The following is a 26,872-nucleotide window of genomic DNA, read 5'->3' on the forward strand; positions in this document are numbered from 1 at the left end:
GACCTGAAGTACTGTTTGTTCCTGGTTGACTCATCGGCATCAAGAGAGACAACAGAGACACTTGGCAGATGCTCGTTAGTTTGCTGCCAGAAGCTGATAGTCGCCGGCTAATTAAGTCATCGCTCGGATTGAGGCGAGGGGGACAGAACACTTGAGACGTTCTATTGAAAGAACCAGGGAGGAAGTATGTAAGCCGTGTTTGCATTCTGTGCTGCTTCCAGGTCTTGGACAAAGAAATGTCGGACATGATATCCTCCATTTCAAAACAGAAGTTTATCATGACAGAGCACGAATTTTGCTAGAAGTACGGCCCCACCTCTGCTGAGGTAAAGTAAAAGTAAAGGTTCCCCTCACACACATGTGCTAGTCGTTCCCGACTCTAGGGGGCGGTGCTCATCTCCATTTCAAAGCCGAAGAGCCAACACTATCCAAAGACATCTCCGTGGTCATGTGGCCAGCATGACTAAACGCCAAAGGCGCACGGAACGCTGTTACCTTCCCACCAAAGGTGGTCCCTATTTTTCTACTTGCATTTTTAATGTGCTTTCGAACTGTTAGGTTGGCAGAAGCCGGGACAAGTAATGAGAGCTCATCCCCTTATGCGGCACTAGGGATTCGAACCACTGAACTGCCAACTTTTTAGATCGACAAGCTCAATGTCTTAGCCACTGAGCCACCACATCCCTAGTTTATGTTGACAGAGCACTGAATTTTGCTAGAAGTGCGGCCCCCACAGAAGAAGGTCAAGACCTCTGCTGAAGCACCCCAATAATTACAGAAAAGCAGATTCTGAATTGTTAGGTTAGGAGTGTTAGGAAAAACTTTTGTTGTAAGAGCAGTTTTAGAGTAAATGGGCTGATTTAATTCTCATGAATGAAAGGAAAATATACATGTCCCAGGATAATGTTGCAAGACCCAACTGGTCACCGGGATCAGAGGTTTTAATCTTCTGAGCTTTTGGATTCTTGTTGGAGCCCATCCTTAGACGCTCCAGCATCTAAGGTCCAAAAACTCAGAAGACAAAATCTCTGGTCCCAGTGAACATTGGATCCTGATTTAACCATCCAAAGAAATGAATTTCTTTCTATTAATCAACCAAAGAAATGACTTTCCATTCCATTCTTTCCATTACATTTCCATTTATTCCATGTATGAAACCAGTAACGGCTGGGCAGCTATTTAAAGGGAACACTTTTGCCTTCTGCCCAAAACATTTAGTCACTGCTTCTCTCTCTACCAACTGCAGAAAGGTGTGATGCGCACTAAAATAGAGCAGCTGTCATCACATTAACACATGTAATAGAAAACTTCCTCTGGCAAAACTAGTCATCAAAGCAGATTAAAATACCAGCCCCTGACAAGATACTCATAGCCTTCTTCTCAAGGTGCCAACGTTACAAGAGGTTGCACTAAACTGGTGACAATAAGAATGTATTTTCTGTGGTGGGAAGAAAGATCACTTCTGTGTCCTTTTGGCACACGAGACTGTACCGAATCAGGTGTGTTCCCTGAATTTAAGGGACAGGAAAGGAAAGGGGGAAAAAAAGGGAGGTGGGGTGATGAAATTGCTACCCATTTTTCGAGAAACGGCAGTTCCCATTTCTTAGAAAAAGGAGGAGGTGACAGAAGAAGAAAATGAAATGTGTGATGCACGACCAAGGCGGCAGCCCCAAAGAAGGAAGAGTGGGGAGAATGTCAGACACCCCAAAATAAAGAAAGCCAAAACAGATGTGGGTGGAAACTACAACACAGGTAGTCCTCGACCACAATTCAGAAGGCCAAGCTGAGGAGAGCTTTTATTAGCCCTACCGGCTGAATGCAATTACTGCAACTACATAGCAAAAAAGGCTCTAAGAGTTGTTAACTTAATTCTACGTAGCTTCTTTTCCAAAAACACCACACTACTGACCAGAACATATAAAACATTTGCTAGGCCAATTCTTGACTACTGCTTGCCTGTCTGGAATCCATACCATATTTCTGACATCAATACAGTTGAGCGTGTCCAAAGGTATTTTACGAGAAGAATTCTCCACTCCTCCGTAACCAATAAAATACCTTATTCCACCAGACTCAATATCCTGGGTTTAGAAAACTTGGAACTCCGTCGCCTTTGACAGGACCTGGGTTTAGCTCATAGAATCATCTGTTGTAATGCCCTTCCTACCAATGACTACTTCAGTTTCAACTACAATAACACAAGAGCTACCAACAGATTTAAACTTAATGTCAACCGCTCCAGTTTAGATTGCAGAAAACACAATTTCTATAACAGAATTATCTGTGCTTGGAATGCATTACCTGACTCTGTGGTTTCTTCTCATAACCCCAAAAGCTTTATTCAAAATCTATCCACTGTTGACCTCACCCCATTCCTAAGAGGACTTTAAGAGGCGTGCATAAGATCACAAACGTGCGCACCGTTCCTCTCCTTTTATTTCTTTCCCTATATATATATATATATATATATATATATATATATATATGCTTATACCTCCTTGTTTCTTCTCATATGTTTGTTTATATATTATATAATCTTTTGTGTTATGCTTGTCTAGATTGTTATGACAAAATTAAATAAATAAATAAAATAAATAAATGCAACCCCTGTATTTTGCAAAGCTCCGCATCGCCGCTTGTATAAGTAGGAAGTGGTGCTTTAAATCCTGTTTAAGGGCTTCTGGGTTGCAACAGGCAGTTGGAACAGATTCTCAAGTCTGATGAATCAGAGCTCTTAAAATCTCCAAAGATAACATGATTGGAAGGCGCACACACGTACATTTCTGGCTGTTAAAAACTTCACAGGACAATTTGCCCGGCGAAAAGCGCAACGAAACCCCAAAAGCCTTCAAGTTGGCAGGCAAAACTAACAAAGAGCAGCAGCTTGAACTGCGCAGAGATAATGCCCAACATATAATTTCCTTCTGAAATAATAATAATAATAATAAAAAAAGCAAAGGTCAGTAAAGCTTGATATTTTAACCACCACCCAAAAAACAGAGGGGGTGGATGAAATTCAACTGCGCATGAGAATCAGGGATGGGCTTCAAAAAATTTAGTAAGGGGTTCTCTGCACGGTTGCTGGGTGGGCGTGGCCATAGTGGGCATGGCCTAGTCATCCTCCTGCACCAAGGTGGGGGGAGGGGCTTTTTGCCCTCCCCAGGCTCCAGAGGCTTTCCTTGAGCCTCCGGGAGGGCAAAAAGGGCCTCCCCAGGCTCCGGAGGCCGGAAATGGGCACATTTACCAAACTTCCGGTAGGCCCATTTTTCAACCTCCCCGAGCCTCCACGCATGCCCTGCACTTACCTGCATCCAAAACGGGCTGCGTGAGGATTCCTGGGAGGAGAGGGGTCAGCCAGGAGTGGGATTTGGAGGTTTTCCAAACGGCACAGAATCTTCTCCCGAACCCCTGCGAACCCCCAGCAGCCCACCCTTGGTGAGAGTGCCTTATTTTTCATTTTGCAGCCGCAAAGATTAGACCTAAAGATGAAAGGTGGAAGGTAAAGGGACAACAAAGGAGGAAGGATGAATGGTGCTAACAAGAAAGTGACTCAGGACCTCCAACCGTAACATAATTGAGGAGAATAGATGTACCTAAGGGTTCGGCTGTGGGGCCCTTGATGCTCTTTGAGGTTGGATGTTTGCAAACAAGAGCACCAAGGATTGCACACAACCCGATTATAAGCTTTTAAAGCTGTACGGAAGACAGCCCCAAAACCCACTAAGGTTTAACTGATTGCTCTTTTTTTTTTCCATAACTGAGGGCTAACGAAATTATCCCCTTCAAAGAGAGCTGGGGCTTGGTTTTCTTTGTTTCCCACAGCCTGCTGTTTTCTTCCCTCCGCATAGCAAGGCCCTGAATCACAGTGCCCTCCTGCGTTCGTTCGTTCGTTCGCCCGCCCGTCCGTCTTATAAGCCGAGAGAGACGCATCGTAAAGCTGGAATGGCCTCAAGCTGGCTTCTTTTAATAGCCCAACTCCTCCATCACAAAATGCAAAATTAACCCACACACGTTTGCACAGAAGAGCTCTGGAACAAAGAAGGACAGGAAGCTGTGGGGGAACCATTGCCACTGCTAGGCTTGGCAGAGAAGGTGGCAAGGAAGACACCAGCCCAAGGGGCCGTTTTAAAATGGAAATTCAGGCTTTCTGATGTATCTTTTCTTTTATGTACTCCAAGAGCATATGCACTGAAGACAAATTCCTTGTGTGTCCAATCACACTTGGCCAATAAAGAATTCTATTCTATTCTATTCTATTCTATTCTATTCTATTCTATTCTATTCTATTCTATTCTATTCTATTCTATTCTAAGCTGAGGACTACTTCGAAGATAGAGTCAGCAAGCTACTGTGGCTTGATTTCAGTGCAAACACAGCTGGGTTTATGGCACATAATATTACAAAGGGAGGCTTATGCTTCTCTCCAAATCATAATACGACTTATTTGGATGTACAAACTGTGTGTAACCACTGTGTATGACCTCGTGCCTAGTTGGGCACCTTTGGAGGAAAAAGGAGATAAAATACAATATCCCCAAACTCTGCAAGAGCCCAAGCAGAAAACGATGATGACAACAACATAATAAAAGCACCAAGCTACTAGTTCTATAACGAAGCCAAATGTGATTTTAAACTTCTGCACAGCACCCCAGGACTAAAATCAATATTACGTCGAAATTATTTAGGAAGAGAAGTATTTACTTTGACAAAATTGAATAAACTAATCGCTAGAGGAAAGGAAGAGTCTCCGAGCGAAACGCTTCATAAATACAAAATTGCTCCCGTTTTTATCTTCGCTAAGTTTCATTGCCCAAATACTCATCATCACAAACTCTATTATTATTATTTTTTTGTGTTCAGTCTTAAGAGACAAAACAAAATTACTTTTTTTTTTCCTCCATTCTTCACCTTGAAGATACCAAACCATCACCGGAAAAGGTGCTTTTTCTGTGTTCGTACTTCTCTCTTCCTGAAAGATGGGAAAACGTAGGTAGACCTCGACGTACGACCATAATTGAGCCCAAAATTTCTGTCGCTAAGCAAGACGTCTGTTAAGTGAATGTTGCCCCATTTTACGACCTTTCTTGCTGCATTTGTAAAGTGAATCACTGCAGTTAAGTTAGTCACATGGTTGTAAAATGCATCTGGTCTCTCCATTGACTTTGCTCTTTGGAAGGTCGCAAAAGGGGATCATCTTACGGGACCGCCTGCTGTTACCTTATGCCTCCCACCGACCCGTACGTTCTCACAGAGAGGGACTTCTCAGGGTGCCATCCGCCAAGCAATGTCGGCTGGCGGCCCCCAGGGGAAGGGCCTTCTCTGTTGGAGCACCTACCCTCTGGAACGAACTTCCCCCTGGTTTGCGTCAATTACCTGACCTTCGGACCTTTCGCCATGAATTGAAAACGCATTTGTTTATCCAAGCGGGACTGGCTTCATTTTTTAAATTTTTTGAATTTTAATAATTTTAATTGGGGTATTTTAATCATGGGTCAAATTTGACGGTTTTAAATCTCTTGGCCACTAATACAATATGTTATTTTAATTGCTGTTTTAATCTGTATATTGTATTGTTTTAAATCTGGCTGTACACCGCCCTGAGTCCTTCGGGAGAAGGGCGGTATAAAAATCTAAATAATAAATAAATAAATAAATGTGACCCCAGGACATTGCAACCATCACAAATGTGAGTCAGTTGCTAAAGCGTCTGACTTTTGATCGCGTGACCACAATTGTTATAAGTGTGAAAAGTGGTCATAAGTCACTTTTTCAGGACTGTCGGTCACTGAACGAACTGTTTGTCGTGTTGTATGTTGTACAACAGTTGGATTTTGTGCTGTTCTTAAATCTCCGGTGTTTGGTTTCCTAATGCTAACTTTTGCAATGATTGTCCACAATCGGCAATAAAAGGAGGGTGGACAAAATAAAAAGGCAGCAAAAGGGAGAACAGACTGTTAACTAAGCATGAAAAAAAAATATGGCTTTTTTTCCTTGAAGTGTCAGGATTAGAAGCTCCCAAAATACCAAGGCAGCATCTCCTCCGATACATCATTCTGACAGGACTGACATGTAGTAATGTGCAGCTATTCAGCTCCAAAGCAGGGAAATAAATCCTGGGTTTTCTTTTTCTTCCCTCTGCCGGATCTGCCAATGGGTACAGGGTGGTCCTCGACTTACGACCACAACTGAACCCAAGATTTATGTTGCTAAGGGAAGCATTTGTGAAGTGAGTTTTGCTCCATTTTGCAGCCTTTCTTGCTACACTTGTAAAGTGAATCAGTTGAGCCCCAAATTTTTTATTTATTTTGTCATAACAGTATACACAAACAATTGTCATAGATAAAACAACATGTATTGAAGAAAATATATAAGTAAAAATATGCATTAATAATATTAATTTGATATAATGAAGGGAACAATAGGACAGGAATGGTAGGCACTATTGTGCTCTTATGCACGCCCCTTATAGTCCTCTTAGGAATGAGGTGAGGTCAATAGTAGACAGTTTTTGGTTGAAGATTTTGGGATTATGAGTAGAGACTATGGAGCCAGGTAATGAGTTCCAAGCATTAACAACTCTGTTACAGAAGTCATATTTTCTGCAATCAAGTTTGAAGCGGTTGACATTTAGCTTGAATCTATTTTTTGCTCTTGTAATATTGCGATTGAAGCTGAAGTAGTCTTTTATAGGAAGGATATTGCTAGTTTTCTAATAATTTCTGTTGCTAATCAAGACATTTGTTAGGTGAATTTTGCTCCATTTTCAACCTTTCTTGCCCCCGTTGTTAAGTGAATCCCTGAGGTTGTTAAGTTAGTTATACGGTTGCTAAGTGAATCCGGCTTCCCCATGCTTTGCTTGTCAGAAGGTTGCAAAAGCAGATCACGTAACTCCGGGGCACTGGAACCATCACAAATAGGAACCAGTCACAAATCATCTGAATGTTGATCATGTGACCAAGGCGATGTTGCAACGGTTGCAAGTGTGAAAAACGGCCATAAGTCACTTTTTTTTTAGTGACGTTGTAACCTTGAACGGTCACTAAATGAACGGCTGTAAGTCGAGGACTACCCGTATAGCAAGCACACCCATATCAGATCCAAAGCAACCTTCCCCCCGTTTAGAATTTAGAATTTTAGAATTTTTTTTATTTTTTTTTTATTGGCCAAGTGTGATTGGACACACAAGGAATTTGTCTTGGTGCATATGCTCGCAGTGTACATAAAAGAAAAGATACCTTCATCAAGGCACAACATTTACAACACAATTGATGGTCAATATATCAATATAAATCATAAGGATTGCCAGCAACAAGTTATAGTCATACAGTCATAAGTGGAAAGAGATTGGTGATGGGAACTATGAGACGATTAATAGTAGTGCAGATTCAGTAAATAGTCTGACAGTGATGATGGAATTATTTGTTTAGCAGAGTGATGGCCTTCGGGAAAAAACTGTTCTTGTGTCTAGTTGTTCTGGTGTGCAGTGCTCTATAGCGTCGTTTTGAGGGTAGGAGTTGAAACAGTTTATGTCCAGAATGCGAGGGATCTGCAAATATTTTCACGGCCCTCTTCTTGATTCGTGCAGTATACAGGTCCTCAATGGAAGGCAGGTTGGTAGCAATTATTTTTTCTGCAGTTCTAATTATCCTCTGAAGTCTGTGTCTTTCTTATTGGGTTGCAGAACCGAACCAGACAGTTATAGAGGTGCAAATGACAGACTCAATAATTCCTCTGTAGAATTGGATCAGCAGCTCCTTGGGCAGTTTGAGCTTACTGAGTTGGCGCAGAAAGAACATTCTTTGTTGTCCTTTTTTAATGATGTTTTTGAAGTTAGCTGTCCATTTTAGATCTTGCGATATGATAGAACCTAGAAATTTGAAGGTTTCTACTGTTGATACTGTGTTGGCTAGTATTGTGAGAGGTGGAAGTATGGAAGGGTTTCTCCTAAAGTCTACCACCATTTCTACAGTTTTGAGTGTGTTCAGTTCCAGATTGTTTTGGTTGCACCACAAGGCTAGTCGTTCGACCTCTCGTCTATATGCGGATTCGTCATTGTCTCGAATGAGACCAATCACTGTTGTGTCATCTGTGTCATCTGTGTCCAATGCAAATAGTAAAGTGTAAACGTGTTTTTATACAGGTAGTCTTCCACTTACGACCATTCGTTTAGTGACCATTCAAAGTTACGACGACACTGGAAAAAAATGATTTACGAGTGATTTTTCACACTTATGACCTCTGCAGCATCCCCGTGGTCACATGATCAAAATTCAGGCACTTGGCAAACTGACTCATATTTATGACGGGTGCAGCATCCCCGGCATCACCTTTTGCGACCGTCTGACAAGCAAAATCAACGGGAAAGCCAGATTCGCTTAACAACCGTGTGACTAATTCAACAACTGCAGGGATTCGCTTATGTGGCAAGAAGGGTCGTAAAATGGGGCAAAACTCACTTAGTGAATTTTTCACTTAGTGACAGAAACTTTGGGCCCAATTGTGGTCTTAAGTTGAGGACTAACTTAACAACTGCAGGGATTTACTTAACAACAGTGGCAAGGTCATGAAATGGAGCAAAATTCACTTAACAAATATCTTGCTTAGCAACGGAAATGTTGGCCTCAATGTGGTCCTAAGTCGAGGACTACATCCTTGCTATAAAGTGTAAATGCATTTTTATACTTTCCCCAGAATTTGTGGATTTCAAAAAGCAACTGTAGAATTATGTTGTACCATCAGGCCAAATTCATTTTTCATGGATACGGGGGATTTTTTTTTTTTTATTATTATCAGGCTGAAAGGTTCACAACTTTTAACCTTAATATACTTATAAATAATGCAGTCGGTTTTCGTCCAACTGAGTTTTATGCCCCAAAACTTCCCCTCATCACTCTGCCCGTACGTTTATTGTGAATTAAGGCCAATTTTCTTCTAAATGCACTTAAAAACATGACATGATTTATTCCAAGTGCAACGTTTCGAAACGTTGAAGAAATGATGGTTTTGGCAGGGATTGGTGGGAAAGGGCAGAAAAGAGGAACACAATGGAGCAGCAATGCGACAGGACCAGATTAGAGGGATGTAGGGGGAAAGAAAAATGATTCTAACCCTCTTGTTAATGGATGCTAAGGAAGCCATAACCAGGCAGCTGTACATTTTCAAGAAGTTTCCATAACCGCAAATAAAACTTTAAGATGATGTGACTGTATGTTTTACCAGAGGAGACAAAAGCCAGTTTTACCAAGATTGTCACATTCTAGTGGACAAACCCAGGGTGACAAACCCATAGATTTAAGTAGAGAGCCGTGCTTTCTACTTAAATCTATGAGATGTGTCTACTGTCGGAGACCAGAATGATTTTCACTGTTGTGAGATCTGTTGTTGAGCAATATCTTAGGTTGGGCAGTGGGCAATTCAAGGTAGTGGTGGAATTCAATTTTTTTTTACTACCGGTTCTGTGGCTGTGGCTTGATGGGCGTGGCAGGGGAAGGACACTGCCAAATCTCCATTCCCATCAGTGGTGGGTTGCTCCCGGTTCACCCCGGTTCGGGTGAACGGGTAGTGGCAGTGGCGGGAGGCCCCACTCACCCGCCCAGATGTCATCAAAAATACTCTGCGCATGTGCAGAAGCGCCATGTGCTCGCAAAGCACCCCCACGCACGCACTAGCGAACTAGTAGCGCTGGGATTTGAAACCCATGACTGATTCCCATCCCACTGCAGGGGAAGGGTACTGCCAAATCTCCATTCCAACCCCACTCCTGGAGGAAGGATATTGCAAAATCCCCATTCCCACCCCACTCCTGGGGGAAGGATATTGCAAAATCTCCATTCCAACCCCACTCCAGGGGAAGGATATTGCAAAATCTCCATTCCCATCCCACTCTAGGCTCAGTCAGAGGTGGTATTTGCCGGTTCTTCGAACTACTCAAAATTTCCGCTACCGGTTCTCCAGAACCTGTCAGAACCTTCTGGATTTCACCCGATTCAAGGGAATGTGAATACAAAATTAAGAGAAAATAAAACATATGGCTGGGATGAACAATGACTTTCTTCTTTCTTTTAAAGGAGCAATCTTTGTTTCATAAACTTTGTGGTTTTAACGACATAATAAGGATATAACACCAAAAAGTCGATGGAACCTAATGCAGGCATTCTCTTGAAACTTATATGGAGATTCTCAATCTGGACTTAACTTGGGTTTTCCCCTCCCCCTTGAAAACGTTTCGCTTCTCATCCAAGAAGCTTACAAAGAACTGAAGAAGCTTCTTGGATAAGAAGCGGAATGTTTTCAAGAGAAAAAAAAAACCAAGAAAGTCCAGTTGCCTTTTGGAAAAGCACCTTTGGGACAATCTCCTGAAACAGTTTTTTCCTTAAATCTACTACTAAGCCTCAACATACAGAAGGATCTTGAAGACTTGAACCTTGGGCGCTATCTAACAAAATGAAATTCAATGGTGAAAAAACTAAGGTTCTACATTTAGGCAAGAAAAAACAAAATGCGCAGGTACAGTATAGGTGATACCTTGCTCAAAAGTGGCGACTGTGAGAGGGATCTTGGAGTCCTAGTGGATAACCATTTAGATATGAGCCAGCCGTGTGCAGCAGCTGACAAAAAAGCCAACACAGTTCTGGGCTGCATAAACAGAGGGATAGAATCAAGATCACGTGAAGTGTTAATACCACTTTATAAGGCCTTGATAAGGCACACTTGGAATATTGCATCCAGTTTTGGTCACCATGATGTAAAAAAGATGTTGAGACTCTAGAAAGAGTGCAGAGAAGAGCAACAAAGATGATTAAGGGACTGGAGACTAAAACATATGAAGAACAGTTGCAGGAACTGGGTATGTCTAGTTTAATGAAAAGCAGGACTAGGGGAGACATGATAGCAGTCTTCCAATATCTCAGGGGTTGCCACAAGGAAGAGGGAGTCAAACTATTCTCCAAAGCACCTGAGGATAGAACAAGAAGCAATGGGTGGAAACTAATCAAGGACAGAAGCAATTTAGAACTAAGGAGACATTTCCCGACAGTTAGAACAATTAATCAGTGGAACAACTTGCTTCCAGAAGTTGTAAATGCTCCAACACTGGAAGTTTTTAAGAAGATGTTGGATAACCATTTGTCTGAATTGGTGTAGGGTTTCCTGCCTAAGCAGGGGGTTGGTCTAGAAGACCTCCAAGGTCCCTTCCAATTCTGTTATTCTATTCTAAACTTTCTCTTCCTACCATTTTGGATTTAATCCCATGTTGTCCAATGAAGAGAGAGGTTCAAAGAACTTGCAGCCTTACAAGTGTTATTTATCTCTGAGCTGATCATGAAACACTCTTGCTCGATGTGGCTGTTGAAATTTCTTGTTGCTAATTCAACGTAGTTACCCCTATGGCTATACGGAACCACAAATCAGAAGCAACAAGTTACCAACTGTTGCTGAGCAATAACAGCAACAGCTGTATTCTTCATGCTCCATTTATGGGCTGTCTGGAGATATCCAGATGGTTCACTTGTTACAGATAACAAGCTGGATGGGTCACTGGTTTCATCCAACAGCGTTCTTACCTCCTTTTGACTTAGAAATGGCACCAATGTTAGAAAACATTGTATGTGTTAACATAACATAACCATTATAAAAACAGGAGGATATCTGACTGTCAGTGGTTGAATTATACATGTGGAAATACTGTGCACATTAGCCCATTAGCAATAGCACTTAGACTTATATACCGCTTTATGGTGCTTTACAGCCATCTCTAAGCGGTTTACAAACTGTGTTTGGCCTTGCAAAACTAATTGACAATTAGGTCTCTGGCAGCGTTTCAAGCGAGATAAAGGTGGGTGCTTATCAACATTACCCTGGAAGACTGTGTCAACTTGAGCAGACATCTGTTGGAATCTTCACAGACTCTTTGCCAATCATTAGGGGCTGTGAATGACCATAATTCACAGCCGTCTCAATAAAAGAGGTGTTTTGGAACTAAGATTGTGATTTATGCCTTCTCAGGAAGCCTAGGTCAGAACAAAATGGATAATCCTAAACTGATTGTGAAAGGCATAAATAAACCTTGCTTACTGGAAAGACGAACTCGGTATGGTTCAACATAGTTCATCAAATCTTGGTTTAGAGTTATGTGTAGATGCAGCCATTATAGTATTTCTTGAATGTATTATATAATGACTGCCCTGTTTTTTGCATTAAACACAAGAGAGACTGTGAAAAGGAACGGAAAAATAATGCATGACTTAGAATCCAAAATCACGATGCGAATAATAGCACAACGTTCAGAATTGTTCCCATGGAAAGCTATCAGTCCAGATTTAACCAGACCATCCAAGTGAGAAACCTTTACTGATACCAACTGCAGCACAGGTACAATAAATGCTTTCTTGAATCCGAGAAGCAAGAAAATGGCAGGTCTATAAAATAACCACCGAAAGGTTAATGCACATCTTATGAGGGGGGGGGGGAATTAAACTTTGACAATGTTTGGATAGCCTAGCGATGAAAACAACAGCAAATCCATAGAAGACGGGACACAATAAGAAAGAAATGTCTTCACTCAAAATCTGATACTGAATCAGCATTAAGCTTCCCCAAAGGTCATTGGCTGGGGGTTTTTTTGGGGGCTTTTCAATTCATCCTGAAGTTACCACTGACAGATGTTTTACATTTTAGAGTGATACACACAAATAATGCCACAAGATGGAATATCCAGTATCTCTCCCTGCAAACGAAGAATTGCCAAAGGCATTCCTCTTTTTCAGTGGCCTAGTTTCCTTCTTCTTCTTCTTCTTCCCCTCCTCCTCCTCCTCTTCTTCTTCTTCCCCTCCTCCTCCTCCCCTTCTTCTTCTTCTTCTTCTTCTTCTTCCCCTCCTCCTCCTCCCCTTTTCTTCTTCTTCTTCTTCTTCTTCTTCCCCTCCTCCTCCTCCTCCTCCCCTTCTTCTTCTTCTTCTTCCCCTCCTCCTCCTCCTCCCCTTCTTCTTCTTCTTCTTCTTCTTCTTCTTCTTCTTCTTCTTCTTCTTCTTCTTCTTCTTCTTCTTCCTCCTCCTCCTCCTCCTCCTCCTCCATTTCCCCTTCTTTTAAAAATATTGTGGTGCGAAAACAAAGGCACGAGAAACACTTGATGGAGTGATGGAACTGATTCATTTCCCCCAAAGGCAACTTCAGATGATGTGTTTGGAGCTGCCTGTGGCTAAAAAAAAATAGGAAAGGCCTCCTCCGGTTTAGCTCACGTCCTGGTGACTTCGTGGATATATTTTGGGCAGGGCTGGTTTGGTTCTGATTTTGACCATCATTTCTTTGTCTTAACTTTGCCCCGACTACTTTTTGGAATGAAACTTACGGGATGCCAGCACTTTGGCTGGAAAAAGGATGGAAGCCCAGCTGTAAGTGAAAGGGTTATTTTGAAGCATCAATGCCTATACTAACCCAGTCTCTAAAACTACAAGACAATGTTTTAAATATTAAATATTGGGGTGTTTTTTTTTGAGAGATGCAAGACCACAATCTATCACTTATAAGGTCTCATAAATCCAAATTCCAGCCAATATTTTTTTAAAAAAACAGAAAGCTATTAAGAACACAAAAGTTTTCCCAAAATACCTAATCAAAACCAGTTTTGATGAAATCGTGCTGATATTCATAATTTTCTCCAACGCTGATGAAAAGAAATGAGAATCACATGGTTTCCAAGGCAGCGTTCTCAAATCAAATGGGTTGGGGAGGGGGGGGAAAGAGACATCTGGAAAGGATTTCAAGTTTCCATGGTAAACAAGGAGTTAGTTGGAAGGTAAATTTAGTTTCCCACAACTTTTAGAAGGAAGTAAAGATTTACTTTTAAAATACATAAAACAGAACAACAGGCATGGAAAACGCAGTACACAATTCACATTAAGTACGGTATATAAGAAACGGGATCACTTTCAATGCTTGTGTTAACATTTAGCCAAGTTTAGAGACTGTTCAATTACTGGTTACATTAACCCCGTGTCTTCAGATGCAATAGGACTATATTTCCCAGAATTCCTTGCAACACAAACATACTACAAGTGAACCTGGATTAGATAGCAAGCAGCTACTTCACTCTGAAATTAGTTCCAGTTACAATGGTATTTCGAGTTCTGGAAGGCATGATGAATATCAAAAATAATGAGTACCAAACAAATTTTTCCCACAAGGAATGATGTAGTGAGTCAGAAGGCAGCCGAAATGGACAAGTTCTAGCTTGTGCGTTGTGCGTACCAAACAAACCGTGACAACATTTTCAGATCAAAATGCATTGGGTACCAAATTCGATCAGTTTCAAACCAGTTGAGTACCCAAGATACCACTGTATTTAATCACGTGCAAAGTTGCCATTACCCTTTGATAATGAGAATTTTCATTACCATTTTTAAGTACCGTATTTTTCAGAGTATAAGACGCTCCAGACTATACGACATACCTACCTTTTTTGGTGAGGGAAACAAGAAATCTGCCTCTTCCTCTGCCTCCTAGCAATTTTGCCTCATTGCAACAAACAGCAAACAGCCTGCTTTACTTTCATTTTCATTTTCAGCATAGCTTGATTAGCGTAAGAAAAAAAAATCTGCTCCCAGCAATTTACCTCCTTGCAGCAAGCAGCAGAGGCCCATGCAGCAATAGGCCATGGCAATCCCTGCAGCCTGAAACAGCTGAGAGTCGGGAGGCCGATCCAAGGGACAATCAACTTGTGCTAATTAGGCTGTGCTGAAGCTGAAATGGGCTGTTTCTTCTTGCTGCTTGCTGCAAGGAGGTAAATTGCTGGGAGGCAGAGGCCAAAAGGTGGGGGCCAGTGGGTGGGTGGGGCTATATTCAGTGTATAAGATGCACCCAAATTTTCACCCCCTTTTAGGGGGGGGAAAGGTGCGTCTTATACTCTGAAAAATACAGTATTTGGTTAAGCTGTATGTTGTCCTGATTAATTTTATTATAAGGATTTTCAGGGCTAAAACAGAGTGGTGCCTAGAGGTGGAAGTTCTCGCCTCACAATCAGGAGGCTGTTGAATTCGATCCTACATAGGGGCAGATATTTCTCTCTCTGGGCACAATGAGAATACGGTATATCTGCTGAACAAAACTCCACATTGGCGACAGGAAGGGCATCCGGCCAGTAAACACTCTGCTAGCTCTATTCAGTTGCCCAGACTCCACCCCGTAGGGGATTATGGGGTTGTTAAAAGAAGATGATGATTTTCAGGGCTAAAACATGCTGGAAACCTTTCTGGCTAAGGGACAGTAGAGATATTTCTCCTATCCATCCAAAGAGAGTTTTCAACTATGAAGAAGTCGTGGGTTTGTGGGTATCATTAGGCTTGCTCTGAGAACATCTGTCTTGAGTGTGTGATAGTCATGGAAGACACAATAGAAAAAAGTTAATTCACCTACCGAGCACATTTCCCGAGGGCACTTCCTGTAATTCCTCCAGCTCTCTCCCCATTAATAAATAAAGATCCTCCAATGTGCAACAAGCTAAATGAGGCACGGATGGCAAAGCTTCAGCTGGAGAACATCCCAGAGGAAGCTAAAGGGAAGGGGGGGAAAAAAATGAGTCACTCAAGAACTGCTGATTTCTAGATTTCAGCAAAGATTTCCCCAAAGCAGATGTCACTTACACCCAACAAACAAGGGTATTTCCTGAGTTTTTAATGCCAAAAGAAATGGCGAGAGAAAGGGGAATATTGTCAACCTTTGGTAAGCCAGAAGACCTAACAGTGGCTTACCTCTGGTGGCTCAACGGATTAAGTCTGTCTGTTATTAACACAGATGCTTGCAATTACTGCAAGTTAAAGTCCCACCAGGCCCAAGGTTGATTCAGCCTTCCATCCTTTATAAGGTAGGTAAAATGAGGACCCAGATTGTTGGGGGCAATAAAGTTGACTTTGTATATAATATACAAATGGATGAAGACTATTGCTTAACACAGTGTAAGCCGCCCTGAGTCTTCGGAGAAGGGCGGGATATAAATGCAAATAATAATAAAAAAACCAGTAAATTTCATTCTTGCTCCTGTGCAGGAGAGGAGAGAAATTCTGCAAGTAAAGGATACAGGCAGTTCTCAACTTACAAGAGTTCGCTTAATGACCGTTCGAAGTTACAATGCCGCTGAAAAAAGCGACTTAAGGCTGTTTTTCACACTTATGACCACTGCAGCATCCTCGTGGTCACGTGATTTATATCTGGATGCTTGACGACTCACATTTATGACGGTGGCTGAGTCCTGGGGTCATGTGATCGCCTTTTGCAACCTCCTGACAAGCAAAGTCAATGGGAAAACCAGATTCACTTAACAATTGTGTTACTAATTTAACAACGGCAGGTGATTCATTTAACAAATGTGGCAAGAAAATTCATAAAACGGGCAAAATTCACTTAACAAATGTCTCACTCACTCACAAATGTCTCGCAACATAAATTTTGGGCTCAAATATGGTTGTAAATTGAGGATTACCTGTATAACATTGATTTCTTCGTCAAGTCAGGTTCAACCCATGAATATCTTGGTTATACAGGTGGTCCTGTACTTGTGACCCCACAATTGAGCCCAAAATTTCTGTTGTTAAGTGAGACATTTGTTAAGTGACTTTGCCCGCCTTTTATGACCTTTCTTGCCACAGTTGTTAAGTGAATCACTGCAGTTGCTAAATCAGTGACACCGTTGTTAAGTGCAGCTGGCTTCCCTAGATCACAAAAGTGGATCATGTGACCTTGGGACACAGCAACCGTCATAAATAGGAACTAACTGCCAAGCATCTGGCTTTTGACCATGTGACCCTGGGGATCCTGCAACGGTCGCTAAGTGTGAAAAACGGTCACTTTTTTCAGTCCTGTTGTAACTTTGAATGGTCACTAAATGGACTGATGTAAGTCGAGGATTGCTTGTATATGTTCACTTCCTTGGCAGCAACATGAATGTGCTTGGTCACTGCCCTATCTTGATGTGTGTGTGTGTTTTTTTTTTAAATTTCTCAAACTATTTTACAGCCCTGGGATATTTATTTTATTTATTTTATTTATTTATTATATTTGTAAAGCGCCCTTCTCCCGAAGGACTCAGGGCGGTTCACAGCCAGTAAAAAAGACAAAATACATACAATACAAATTAAAAACTATTTAAAAAACTGATTCGATAATGGCCTAAAAATTTTAAATACAATTTAAAACCCCGTTTAAAACCCCTAATTTAGAAACCCTAGATTAAAACTATGTTCAAGCTAGTCCTGCACGTCGAAACAACAGCGTCTTCAGCTCGCGGCGGAAGGTCCGGAGGTCGGGGAGTTGACGAAGCCCCGGAGGCAGCTTTTGGTGGTTTTGGTATTCTGGTGGTTTCTTACTGAAAGCCTAATCTTGCTTAGTTCTTTGAAATTAGCTAAGATAGCTAAAGGCTGCCCTGGACAGGACTCATGAGCGAATATTTTAAAAGGGAAAATGCTAAAAGAAATCTTTTACATCTTCAAGGGCCTGAATATCCATTTTATCCCTTGCAACCTCCAAACCTCCCTTCAAAACAGGGATTTCATCTACGTTTGGTGTGTTGTCCTCAACTGTGTGGGCAAAGTGTAGGGTGGCCCTCAGAAAGACAATACATTTCTGATGTAGATCCAAGTCATCACAAACAGCCAGGGCTGGGCTGCTGGGGTTGAGGAGGGGTTCAGGAGAAGCTCTAGCTAAGATTCTGTGCAGTTTGAAGAACCCCCAAATCCTCACTCCTGGCTGGCCCCGCCCGTCCCAGGAGCCCCTACGCGGCCCATTTGGATGCAGGTAAAGTGCAGGGCGCACGCTGAGGCTCAGGGAGGGCGAAAAACGGACCTACTGGAAGTTTGGGCCTGTTTCCGGCCTCCAGAGAGCCTCTGGAACCTGGGGAGGCTGTTTTCGCCCTCCTGAAGGTTCAACCAAAGCCTCCGGAGCCCGGGGAGGGCAAAAACACCCCTCCCCACACCATGGTGCAGGAGGCCGACTAGGCCACGCCCACCCAGCAACTGGGCAGAGAACCCCTTGGTAAAAATTTTGAAGCCCACCCCTGCAAAAAGCATGGATTCCTACTTTAACGTTCAGCCGTTCTTCGAAAGGTAAAGGTAAAGGTTCCCCTCGCACATACGTGCTAGTCGTTGCCGACTCTAGGGGGCGGTGCTCATCTCCGTTTCAAAGCCGAAGAGCCAGCGCTGTCCGAAGACGTCTCCATGGTCATGTGACTGGCATGACTCAACGCCAGAGGCGCACGGAACGCTGTTACCTTCCCACCAAAGGTGGTCCCTATTTTTTCTACCTGCATTTTTACGTGCTTTCGAAACTGCTAGGTTGGCAGAAGCTGGGACAAGTAACGGGAGCTCACCCCGTTACACGGCAGCACGAGGGATTCGAACCGCCGAGCTGCCAACCTTTCGATCGACAAGCTCGACGTCCTAACCCCTGAGCCACCGCGTCTCTTCGAAAGGTAGGGAATCCTAATAGGGAAAGTTTAGGTATATAGGTAATATCTCAGCAGCTTTACCTTGTCCAGTGACTCTGCAGGATCATATTTCGGTCCAAGGACAAAGAGCTTCTGCCCCTTTTTCACCACACCGCTGAAGACCCTCGCAAAAGCAATGAAGGATTCCTTAGCTTCAAGCTCTTCTCTCTCAGTAGCCACGATGTTGGTCTCCGATTGAACGGTGGGCAGCTGGTTATCCCCTGATGGAGGGAAGGAATAATATTCCATGTTGGAAACTAGAAAAGTGACACTGTTCTGTATGCCAGTGAATGGCTGTCGGAAAGGTGATGTATAAATGTTTGGGGGAAAAGGCAATGGCTCCTATTAATTGGCAGATACAGCTTTGTCTGCTGTTATGGCAGAAATTTTGTGATGTCTTAACAACAGTAACTTGCATTGTCTATATATCCCAGAGGTGTTTTTTTCAGGAGGCACCTGGACTTTCTTTGTTTTTTTTCTTTTTGGAGACGTTTCGCTTCTCATCCAAGAAGCTTCTTCAGCTCTGACAGAATACTGGGGAATGGGAAGGATTGCCCACAGTCCTGTAAGAGCTGAAGAAGCTTCTTGGATGAGAAGTGAAACGCCTTCAAAAGAAAAAACAGGAAAGTCCAGTTGCCTCCTGAAAAAGCACCTTTGGGACAACCATGACCTGGATGGTTGAGAATCTCTACAGACTTGTATTGTTTATATCAGGGGTAGTCAACCTTTTTATACCTACCGCCCATTTTTGTTTCTCTGTTAGTAGTAAAATTTTCTAACTGCCCACCAGTTCCACAGTAATGCGCTGTGTATCGTCGTCTGCGCATGCCTCTCACGCATCGTGGATTGGATTGTGGGGGGTGCTGGCTACCAGCTCTGCTTGTCTGTTACAGCTGGGTGGTGTGGGGGGAGATGCGCGAGCTATTCTGGGACAAGGCGCTTTTGTTTGTAGTTGCACTATAGCGCCATTTAGTTTCCTTTACGTAACGTGAACTAAACTTATGCGCGGGCGATACAAATAGTATATTTTTAGAAATTTAAATTGTCACGGGGAATTTCATGAAAACCTAATGAAAATGTTTTTAAATAATGCTATGAAATTTTTTAAAAAAGTCAATTAAATTAAAAAATAGGAAAGTGCTTCAGTATCGGACAAAACCCCTACCACCCACCATGAAAGCTAGAACGCCCACTAGTGGGCGGTAGGGACCAGGTTGACTACCACTGGTTTATATTATAGTAGTCAGTTCACTAGTAAACCAGTAACAACTGGTAAGTATAAATTAAATACATATAAAATTTGTTTTCCCCCCCCCTGTATTTTTAAACTGTTATACTTGTTAGTAAGATTAAATATTGTTTAATTTAAAATAAAAATATTATAATAAAAATTTCTGGGGGAAAAAAATCTGATTTAAACTTGTGTAGTCCATCCACAACAGGATGGACATTGCAACAATGTATGTCTACAATTTCCAAGGTGCCACCATCCAGATCAATAAAGAGAAGCAAATTTGGTACAGGACCAGTTGCGTGCTAGTGCTTACATTAAATTGCCAGCACAATAGTGCGAAGCCAACTAGATTTCTCTTTCCTCCTGGGTGCTGCAAATGAATTTGACGGTGCTCGCTCACATTTTAAGTATCCAGGGAGGTTCAACATGAGGAACAAAACTACAAAATTATTGGCAAGCGCCATGGGACCATCTGCTCTTTAAAACAAAAGAAGCTTATTTCTCACAACCCACTTCAAAGCCCCGCTGGAGAGAAAACAGGCTACCCAAATTTACTTCTAGCAGCAAACTGCCATGTGCCAGATTTGGCTGTTGACACGCTATCACGATGTATTTATATATGCTGCAATGTTCCCAAAGCTAGTTGGATCATAGCGAGAACCTAGGACTAGCAGAGAACTGCTACCAGCAGCCTCTAAGACATTGTTTTTGCCATTTCCAGATGTGAGGACTTGAAAACCAATGCAGAGGTTGACTTTGTTTCATACCTACCGCCAGAGGGCCCTCTACTGTTACCATTTATCTCCTAGATCAGTGGTTCTCAATCTTTATAGTGCTGCGACCCCTTTAATACAATTCCCCACGATGTGGCGACCCCTTTAATACAATTCCCCACGATGTGGCGACCCCCAACTGTAAAATTATTTTCATTTTGAATTTATCGCGCCTGAAGCCGTATTGGCTAGCAATCTGAACTGCTTGCGATGGCCTTGAGGACGGAGGCATTAAAGCGGAGACTCCTCCCCTATTAACTTTATTGCGCCTGAAGCCAGATTAGGCTAGCGATTGGGAGTGATTGCAGCTGGCTTGAGAGGGAGACATCAGAGCAAAGATTTCTCTCTTTTTTAATTCATCGCGCCTGAAACCGAATTCGGCTAGCGATTTGAAGAGCCTGCAGCTGGCTTGTGGAGTCAACCATTGGAGCACGATTCTTCGACTTGCGAGTATACTTCCCATATTTCCGATGGTCTTAGGTGACCCCTGGCAAATCGTCATTCGACCCCCAATGGGGTCCCGACCCACAGGTTGAAATCCGCTGTCCTAGATCAAAAGTGAGGAACTAAGGCCCTTTTATGACCTGTGGACTACAACTCCCAGAATTCCTGAGCCAGCATGGCTGCCTCAGGAATTCTGGGAATTGAAGTCCACAAGTCAGGAAGGATTTCCCCACCTCTGTCCTAGATGAACAATTTAATCCTGATCTCTTACTTCGATTCTCTTCTGCCTCTAAAGTTGGCTCCATCAAACTTCCTCCAATTCCCTCAGATGCCGACTCTTGAGTGGCTGCTATCTTTTCAGCACGCCGCTGCCTCGCACGCTCACGTCTTTGCGCTATCTCTTCTTGTGACAAAGGCCTGTGTACCATTGGGGACAATAAGAGAGTTTTGAAAGGCGACTTTAGCTTCCTAGTTGCAGAGCTGCACACTAGCAAGGACAGTTTGAGAAACAAAATCATGAATGAGCGGCCAACGAATAATAACTTGAATTAAGCTATTGGGTCAACCACTATAGATGCTAACTTACATCAGTTCTTACTGTCACTTCCACCCTGTTTCTCCGAAAATAAGACACCCCCTGATAATAAGCCCAATCAGGCTTTTGAGCGCATGCGCTATAATAAGCCTTCCCCCTGAAAACAAGCCCTCCCCGAAAATATTTAAACGCAGAGCTGGAAATCAGGTAAGACGTCAAGAGGAGCCCCATCTTGCTCCACGTGCCCAAAATAATAAGACCTCCCAAAAAATAAGGCCAAGCACTTATTTCGGGGTTCAAAAAGATATAAGACAGGATCTTATTTTCAGGGAAACACAGTATTGATTCTGCAAACCTGACTGTTCTGGCTAGCAGCCAGTAAGAAATAAATAGATGAAATATTTTTAATTCGCCAGTCGCAAAGAATTTTGTTCTTCCCTTACAACATCAGTCATACATATAATTGCTTTAGAATGTTGACACCCTTCTGGAAGGGAGTCATTAAAAAAATATCTAAGACATGTAAGTCAGAAGATTGTGAGAATTAACTGGAAAAATTTTACATTTTCAGGCCAAGTGATTCAAAAGTGAGTAAGAGACAAGGACGATAAATATATAGATTTTTCAGAAAGCTCTGATAATCAAAAGTATCAAATCAAGCATTGGTGTGTGTGTTGTTTGTATGTAATGTTAGCATATTGTATTAGTAACATTAAAATTACTAGACGGCATGTAAATAGGAATAATAATGTAATAAAGTCTGGGTAATGGATTTGGCAATAGCAAGGGATAGTAAAAGGGAAGAGAAAGAACTGGAGAGGGTCACAAAGTATGAAAATCAAAGCTGAAAGATTACAGTGTGGCATAAGCCAGGCATGAATGTCCTAGTGGTTATTGATGCGCTGGATGCCATACCAAAATCTCTTGGCCGGCACTTAGAAAATCTGCGCATTGGCAAAATTTCTATCTTTCAGTTATAAAACACATGTGCTTGGATCTGCATATATACTACACCAATACATTAGGACCACTTAGGTTCTTCGGAAGAACTGGATGCAATACCAGCTAAAGACAAATGCACCAAGACAAATTCCTTGTGTGTCCAATCACACTTGGCCAATAAAAAAATTCTATTCTATTCTAAATAACTGACAGCTGTGACTTCACATTGCTGTGCACGGATAATAATATATCAATATTAGTAGCGAGTGAGGAAATAACAAGCTGTTATTAAAACAGCAGTTATTAAAGCCATTATTTTACATGCTAGAGTTGCCTTAATGGAAACAATTTAAAACTTCTGCAAAATGTGATAAATTCCAATAAAACTTTCACAGCGTATAATGATTTAAAGTGGTGCTTACAGTTGCAATATTAACTATTTTAAAGGCAATTTTTATCATACTCCGGCTGAAGCCTACTTAAGAGGAAACGCTTCAGCTTTATGAACTGATAAATTGCTTGCAGGAGAGAAGTCCTTGAAATGCATTCCCGGTTCAAAGATGTAAATTCCATTTAAATACCTGAGATACTTGACATTGATTTGTTTGAAAAGGCACATAAGTAGGAGGGTTGGTAAAAATTCAGATTTTGTTCCTTTAACAGATAAACAGCACTGCTGCATGCTGATCTTAATGGATGAGACCAGGATTCAGGATGAATCCTTTATAAAGAAGCAAGCAAAGTGTTTTACAATGGCCAATGCTGGTCATTGTAAATTGACCAATGCAGATGGGGGAAAGAGAAGAGATAGATTACGCAAATGCTTAAAAAAACAACAGAAGGCATGCAGAGACTGCTAAACCTAAATATTTATATATATATTTAACCTAAATATTTATTTTAACCTAAATATTTATATATATATTTAGGCTAAATATTGAAAGAAAAAGAGCCTAGCATTACTGAATTCTTATCCCAGGTGATGTCATGGCTTTATTTCATTGTGCACAGCTGAGCAAGACATACACTAACTGGGCTTACATACCGGTAGTCCTCGACATGCAACAATTCGTTTAGTGACCGTTCAAATTTAAATCAGCCTTGAAAAATGTGACTTACGATTGCTTTTCACACTTATGACCCTTGCAGCATCCCCATGGTCATGTGATCAAAATTCAGACGCTTGGCAATTTGGTTCATACTTACGACCGTGTCCCGGGATCATGAGATCCCCGTTGGTGACCTTCTGACCGGCAAAATCAATAGGGAAGCCAGATTCCCTTAACAACCGCGTGGCTAACTTAACAACTGCAGTGGTTCACTTAACAGCTGTGGCAAGGAAGGTCGTAAAATAGAGCAAAACTCACTGAACAACTGTCTCACTTAGCAATGGAAAATCTGGGGCTCAATTGTGGTTGTAGGTTGAGGATTAGGGTAACTATGAAAATTGGGGATGGGTGAATGGAAGCCTTGGAGCCTCATATGGCCCAATTCCCTCCTTTGAGCTTTTAGCATCTCCTCTCAAGCAAATGGAGAGGTAGCATTTCCCATGTTTTGAGGCATGCGGCCCAGGAAATTCCTTTAAGTGATTTCCAAGACTTTGGAATGACCAGAAAAGCAGCACATCTCTTACTTTCTGCTTCAAGACTTTAATTGCCCTTATTTCAGGTAAAGGTGTGCAAGTGTGTGTACAAAAACAAATTCAAACCGATGCAGAAAGAGTTCAACGGTGGAAGTTTAAAACCATGAAGGCATTAAAATAAAACCCTTACTTTGGTGGCAGAACTTCATTAATTAATCTCCACCAACCATCTGCAGCCACAAGAATATATGGCCAGAAAGATACTTGTTTTGACACCACAAAACTCTGCCTTTATTCATAAACACACAATAGTCCCACCTCCTACCGCTAATTTGCCAAACTGGAAGAGAAAGTTAAAAAAAAAAAAACCGGTCACTTTGGAAAGTTTCAAGAGCCGCTTAATCCACAGTTGATTGCCACCATCTAGTGGTCAAAACGCTCAGTGTCCTCTAGTCAGAAAGGACTGCAGCCTTTTATTTCTTTACATCTCTTAAAACTTTTTAACTTCTTTAAAAATTCCCTGGGCAAAATTCGAGGGATGCGGTGGCTCAGTGGCCAGGACGCTGAGCTTGTCGATCAAAAGGTCAATAGGTCAGCGGTTCGAATCCCTAGTGCCACCTAATGGGGTGAGCTCCCGTGACTTGTCCCAGCTTCTGCCAACCTAACAGTTCGAAAGCACGTAAAAAAGGCAAGTAAAAAAAAATAGGGACCACCTTTGGTGGGAAGGTAACAGAGTTCCGTGCGCCTTTGGCGTTGAGTCATGCCGGCTACATGACCACGGAGACGTCCTCGGACAGCGCTGGCTCTTCGGCTTTGAAACGGAGATGAGCACCGCCCCCTAGAGTCGGGAACGACTAGCACGTATGTGCGAGGGGAACATTTACCTTTACCTTTTACCTCTCATGGGGTCCATTTATTTTGAAGAGCAAGAAGCCATAGAAAGCAAGCTGGAGAGCTCATTTTCACGAACAAGTTCTGCTTAAGTCCTTCTCATGATGAACAATACAAAGGTATCTCAAGGAGAGTTTTTTTAAAAAAAAAAAATTACAAAAAAATGTCCCGTTGAAAGCAGGGTTGTGATGCTCTTTAGATCTCAAGCCAGAAAGACATTTTGGTGTAAGCACAAACATGCCAACCATTTTCTATTCACGCTTCCTTACGCCGATTGTGTCTTTTCCTGGGCTCATGCGGCTCTCTCGTATTGGCACACTAGGCTAAGTTATAGAGGTAACCTTCCACTTGCAGCCACAATTGAGCCCAAAATGTTATGTTGCTCAGGGAGAAATTTGTTAAGTGAGTTTTCTTGCCACATTTGTTAAGTGAATCACTGCGGTAACTATCATTAATCTAAACATTAGAATCTAAAAGAACTGGTTATACACTTTGATATGTTAACTAGCTTTCATTATATGGCAAAACGTTAGTCCTTAATTCATAGAACAAATGTTACAAGTGTGACATACTGCAGGAGTCTGTGCCATATTTACTACCCAGCTTAAAAAAATAACTGCTTTTCTTGTCAGATAAGGAAAAATAAGCTAAAGCCACGTCTCAAATAAAAACAGCTGAAATTACAAACTATGGTTTAGCAACTATCAGCACTGGAGCAGACGGAGATCAAATGGGAGAGCTGTTCTCACCTTGGTTTGTTCTGTGGTAATGTCTTGGCGTCAACTGCAAACATTTTGGATACAAACACAATAACTGGGGCAGTTTCTTCACTGCTGCATTTCATAAACGCTAAGCAAAGATGAAACAAAACAGTTATATATTTCTTTCTAAGGTGCGAACGAAAGAACCCCTGGCTTTATATGTAGATGCCAATTTTTTAATAAATCCAAACGAAGGTTATAGTTCATTTAGTTTAGTTTAGTTTACTTTATTGCCATTGCACCTCGTACAACGAAATCAAACGCCATCTTCAATGTGCATTATACAAAAACAAAAACACACATCCTTCACATTCTATACAACTGAATTGAAAACCCCTGATATTGCATTAATATTGCACTATACAGTAGAATTCAATATAGTCACTGCTCTGGGACAGAAGCTGTTTTTCAGCATATTTGTCCTTGTTTTTATTATCCTGTACCATCAGCCAGATGGTAATAGTTCAAAAAAAGAACGCCCAGGATGAGATGGATCTTTTAAGAATGTTTTAAACTTTCTATGTTAAATGATAGAATAGTGCAGTTAGGGATACTAATTGTCCTTTAATAAGACTATTTTTTCTTTTACTTCTATCCAAACTGCCTCCTTTACCTCCTTTTCAGCTTGCTAGTGTTTACTCACCCTCTTTTAGATCTTGTGTTTCTTGCGGCAGAGAATCAAACGTTTTGGCTCCAGTGCACAGTAGCTTTTCCACTCTCTCAGCAGTGATATCAAGAGGACTAGGCAGTTTATCACAAACCATGGCTAATCAGTACGTTAAGGATATAAAGGGATGCAATCCGAGGTTTCAGCAACAGTGAAAAGGAAGAAGAGAAAGTAGACTAATCAGTAAGGGCAAGAGATCCTTTCTGCAAGATTTTTTTTTCAAAGTTCATACTTACCCATCAAATCCTAACATAATTCACAACTGAAACATCTCTGCAGAATAAATATGTAAAAATGGGGTGGTTTTGTTTTTTTTGTTTCGACCCTTTTCTGACTCCTTTTATTGGGTTTTTTCCCCTTATGAAAGATCCAAACATTTATAAGAAACTACGGATAACTTCTAAGTATAAAATATATCACATAAGTAATCCTACTATGTTCTAGAAAGGAATTTGAAAGACAGCAAAAAGCCCAGGAATGACTTAAGCAATTTAAGGCAAGCGAGGCAATGGCTGGCTATGCCAATCCACTACTAATTATTTGGAAGAGTTCAATGAATGCCAACCCTCCTGCTTAT

At 41.7% G+C, this 26,872-nt stretch overlaps 1 protein-coding gene across 4 annotated transcripts in view; it reads right to left on the reverse strand.

The window, feature by feature from the left end:
• EFL1 (elongation factor like GTPase 1) overlaps positions 1–26,872 on the reverse strand; it is a 72,125-nt gene that overhangs the window by 32,471 nt on the left and 12,782 nt on the right. For all 4 annotated transcript variants that reach the window (XM_058156298.1, XM_058156300.1, XM_058156299.1 and 1 more), the window contains 5 exons: positions 26,272–26,394; positions 25,617–25,716; positions 21,189–21,334; positions 18,509–18,687; positions 15,406–15,541 (listed from right to left, as the gene is read on the reverse strand). In XM_058156298.1, coding sequence (XP_058012281.1) covers positions 15,406–15,541; positions 18,509–18,687; positions 21,189–21,334; positions 25,617–25,716; positions 26,272–26,394 — 684 coding nt within the window. The remainder of the gene's footprint in view (positions 1–15,405; positions 15,542–18,508; positions 18,688–21,188; positions 21,335–25,616; positions 25,717–26,271; positions 26,395–26,872) is intronic.

The sequence above is a fragment of the Ahaetulla prasina genome, chromosome 13, assembly GCF_028640845.1.
Source record: "Ahaetulla prasina isolate Xishuangbanna chromosome 13, ASM2864084v1, whole genome shotgun sequence".
NCBI classification, from domain to species: domain Eukaryota; kingdom Metazoa; phylum Chordata; class Lepidosauria; order Squamata; family Colubridae; genus Ahaetulla; species Ahaetulla prasina.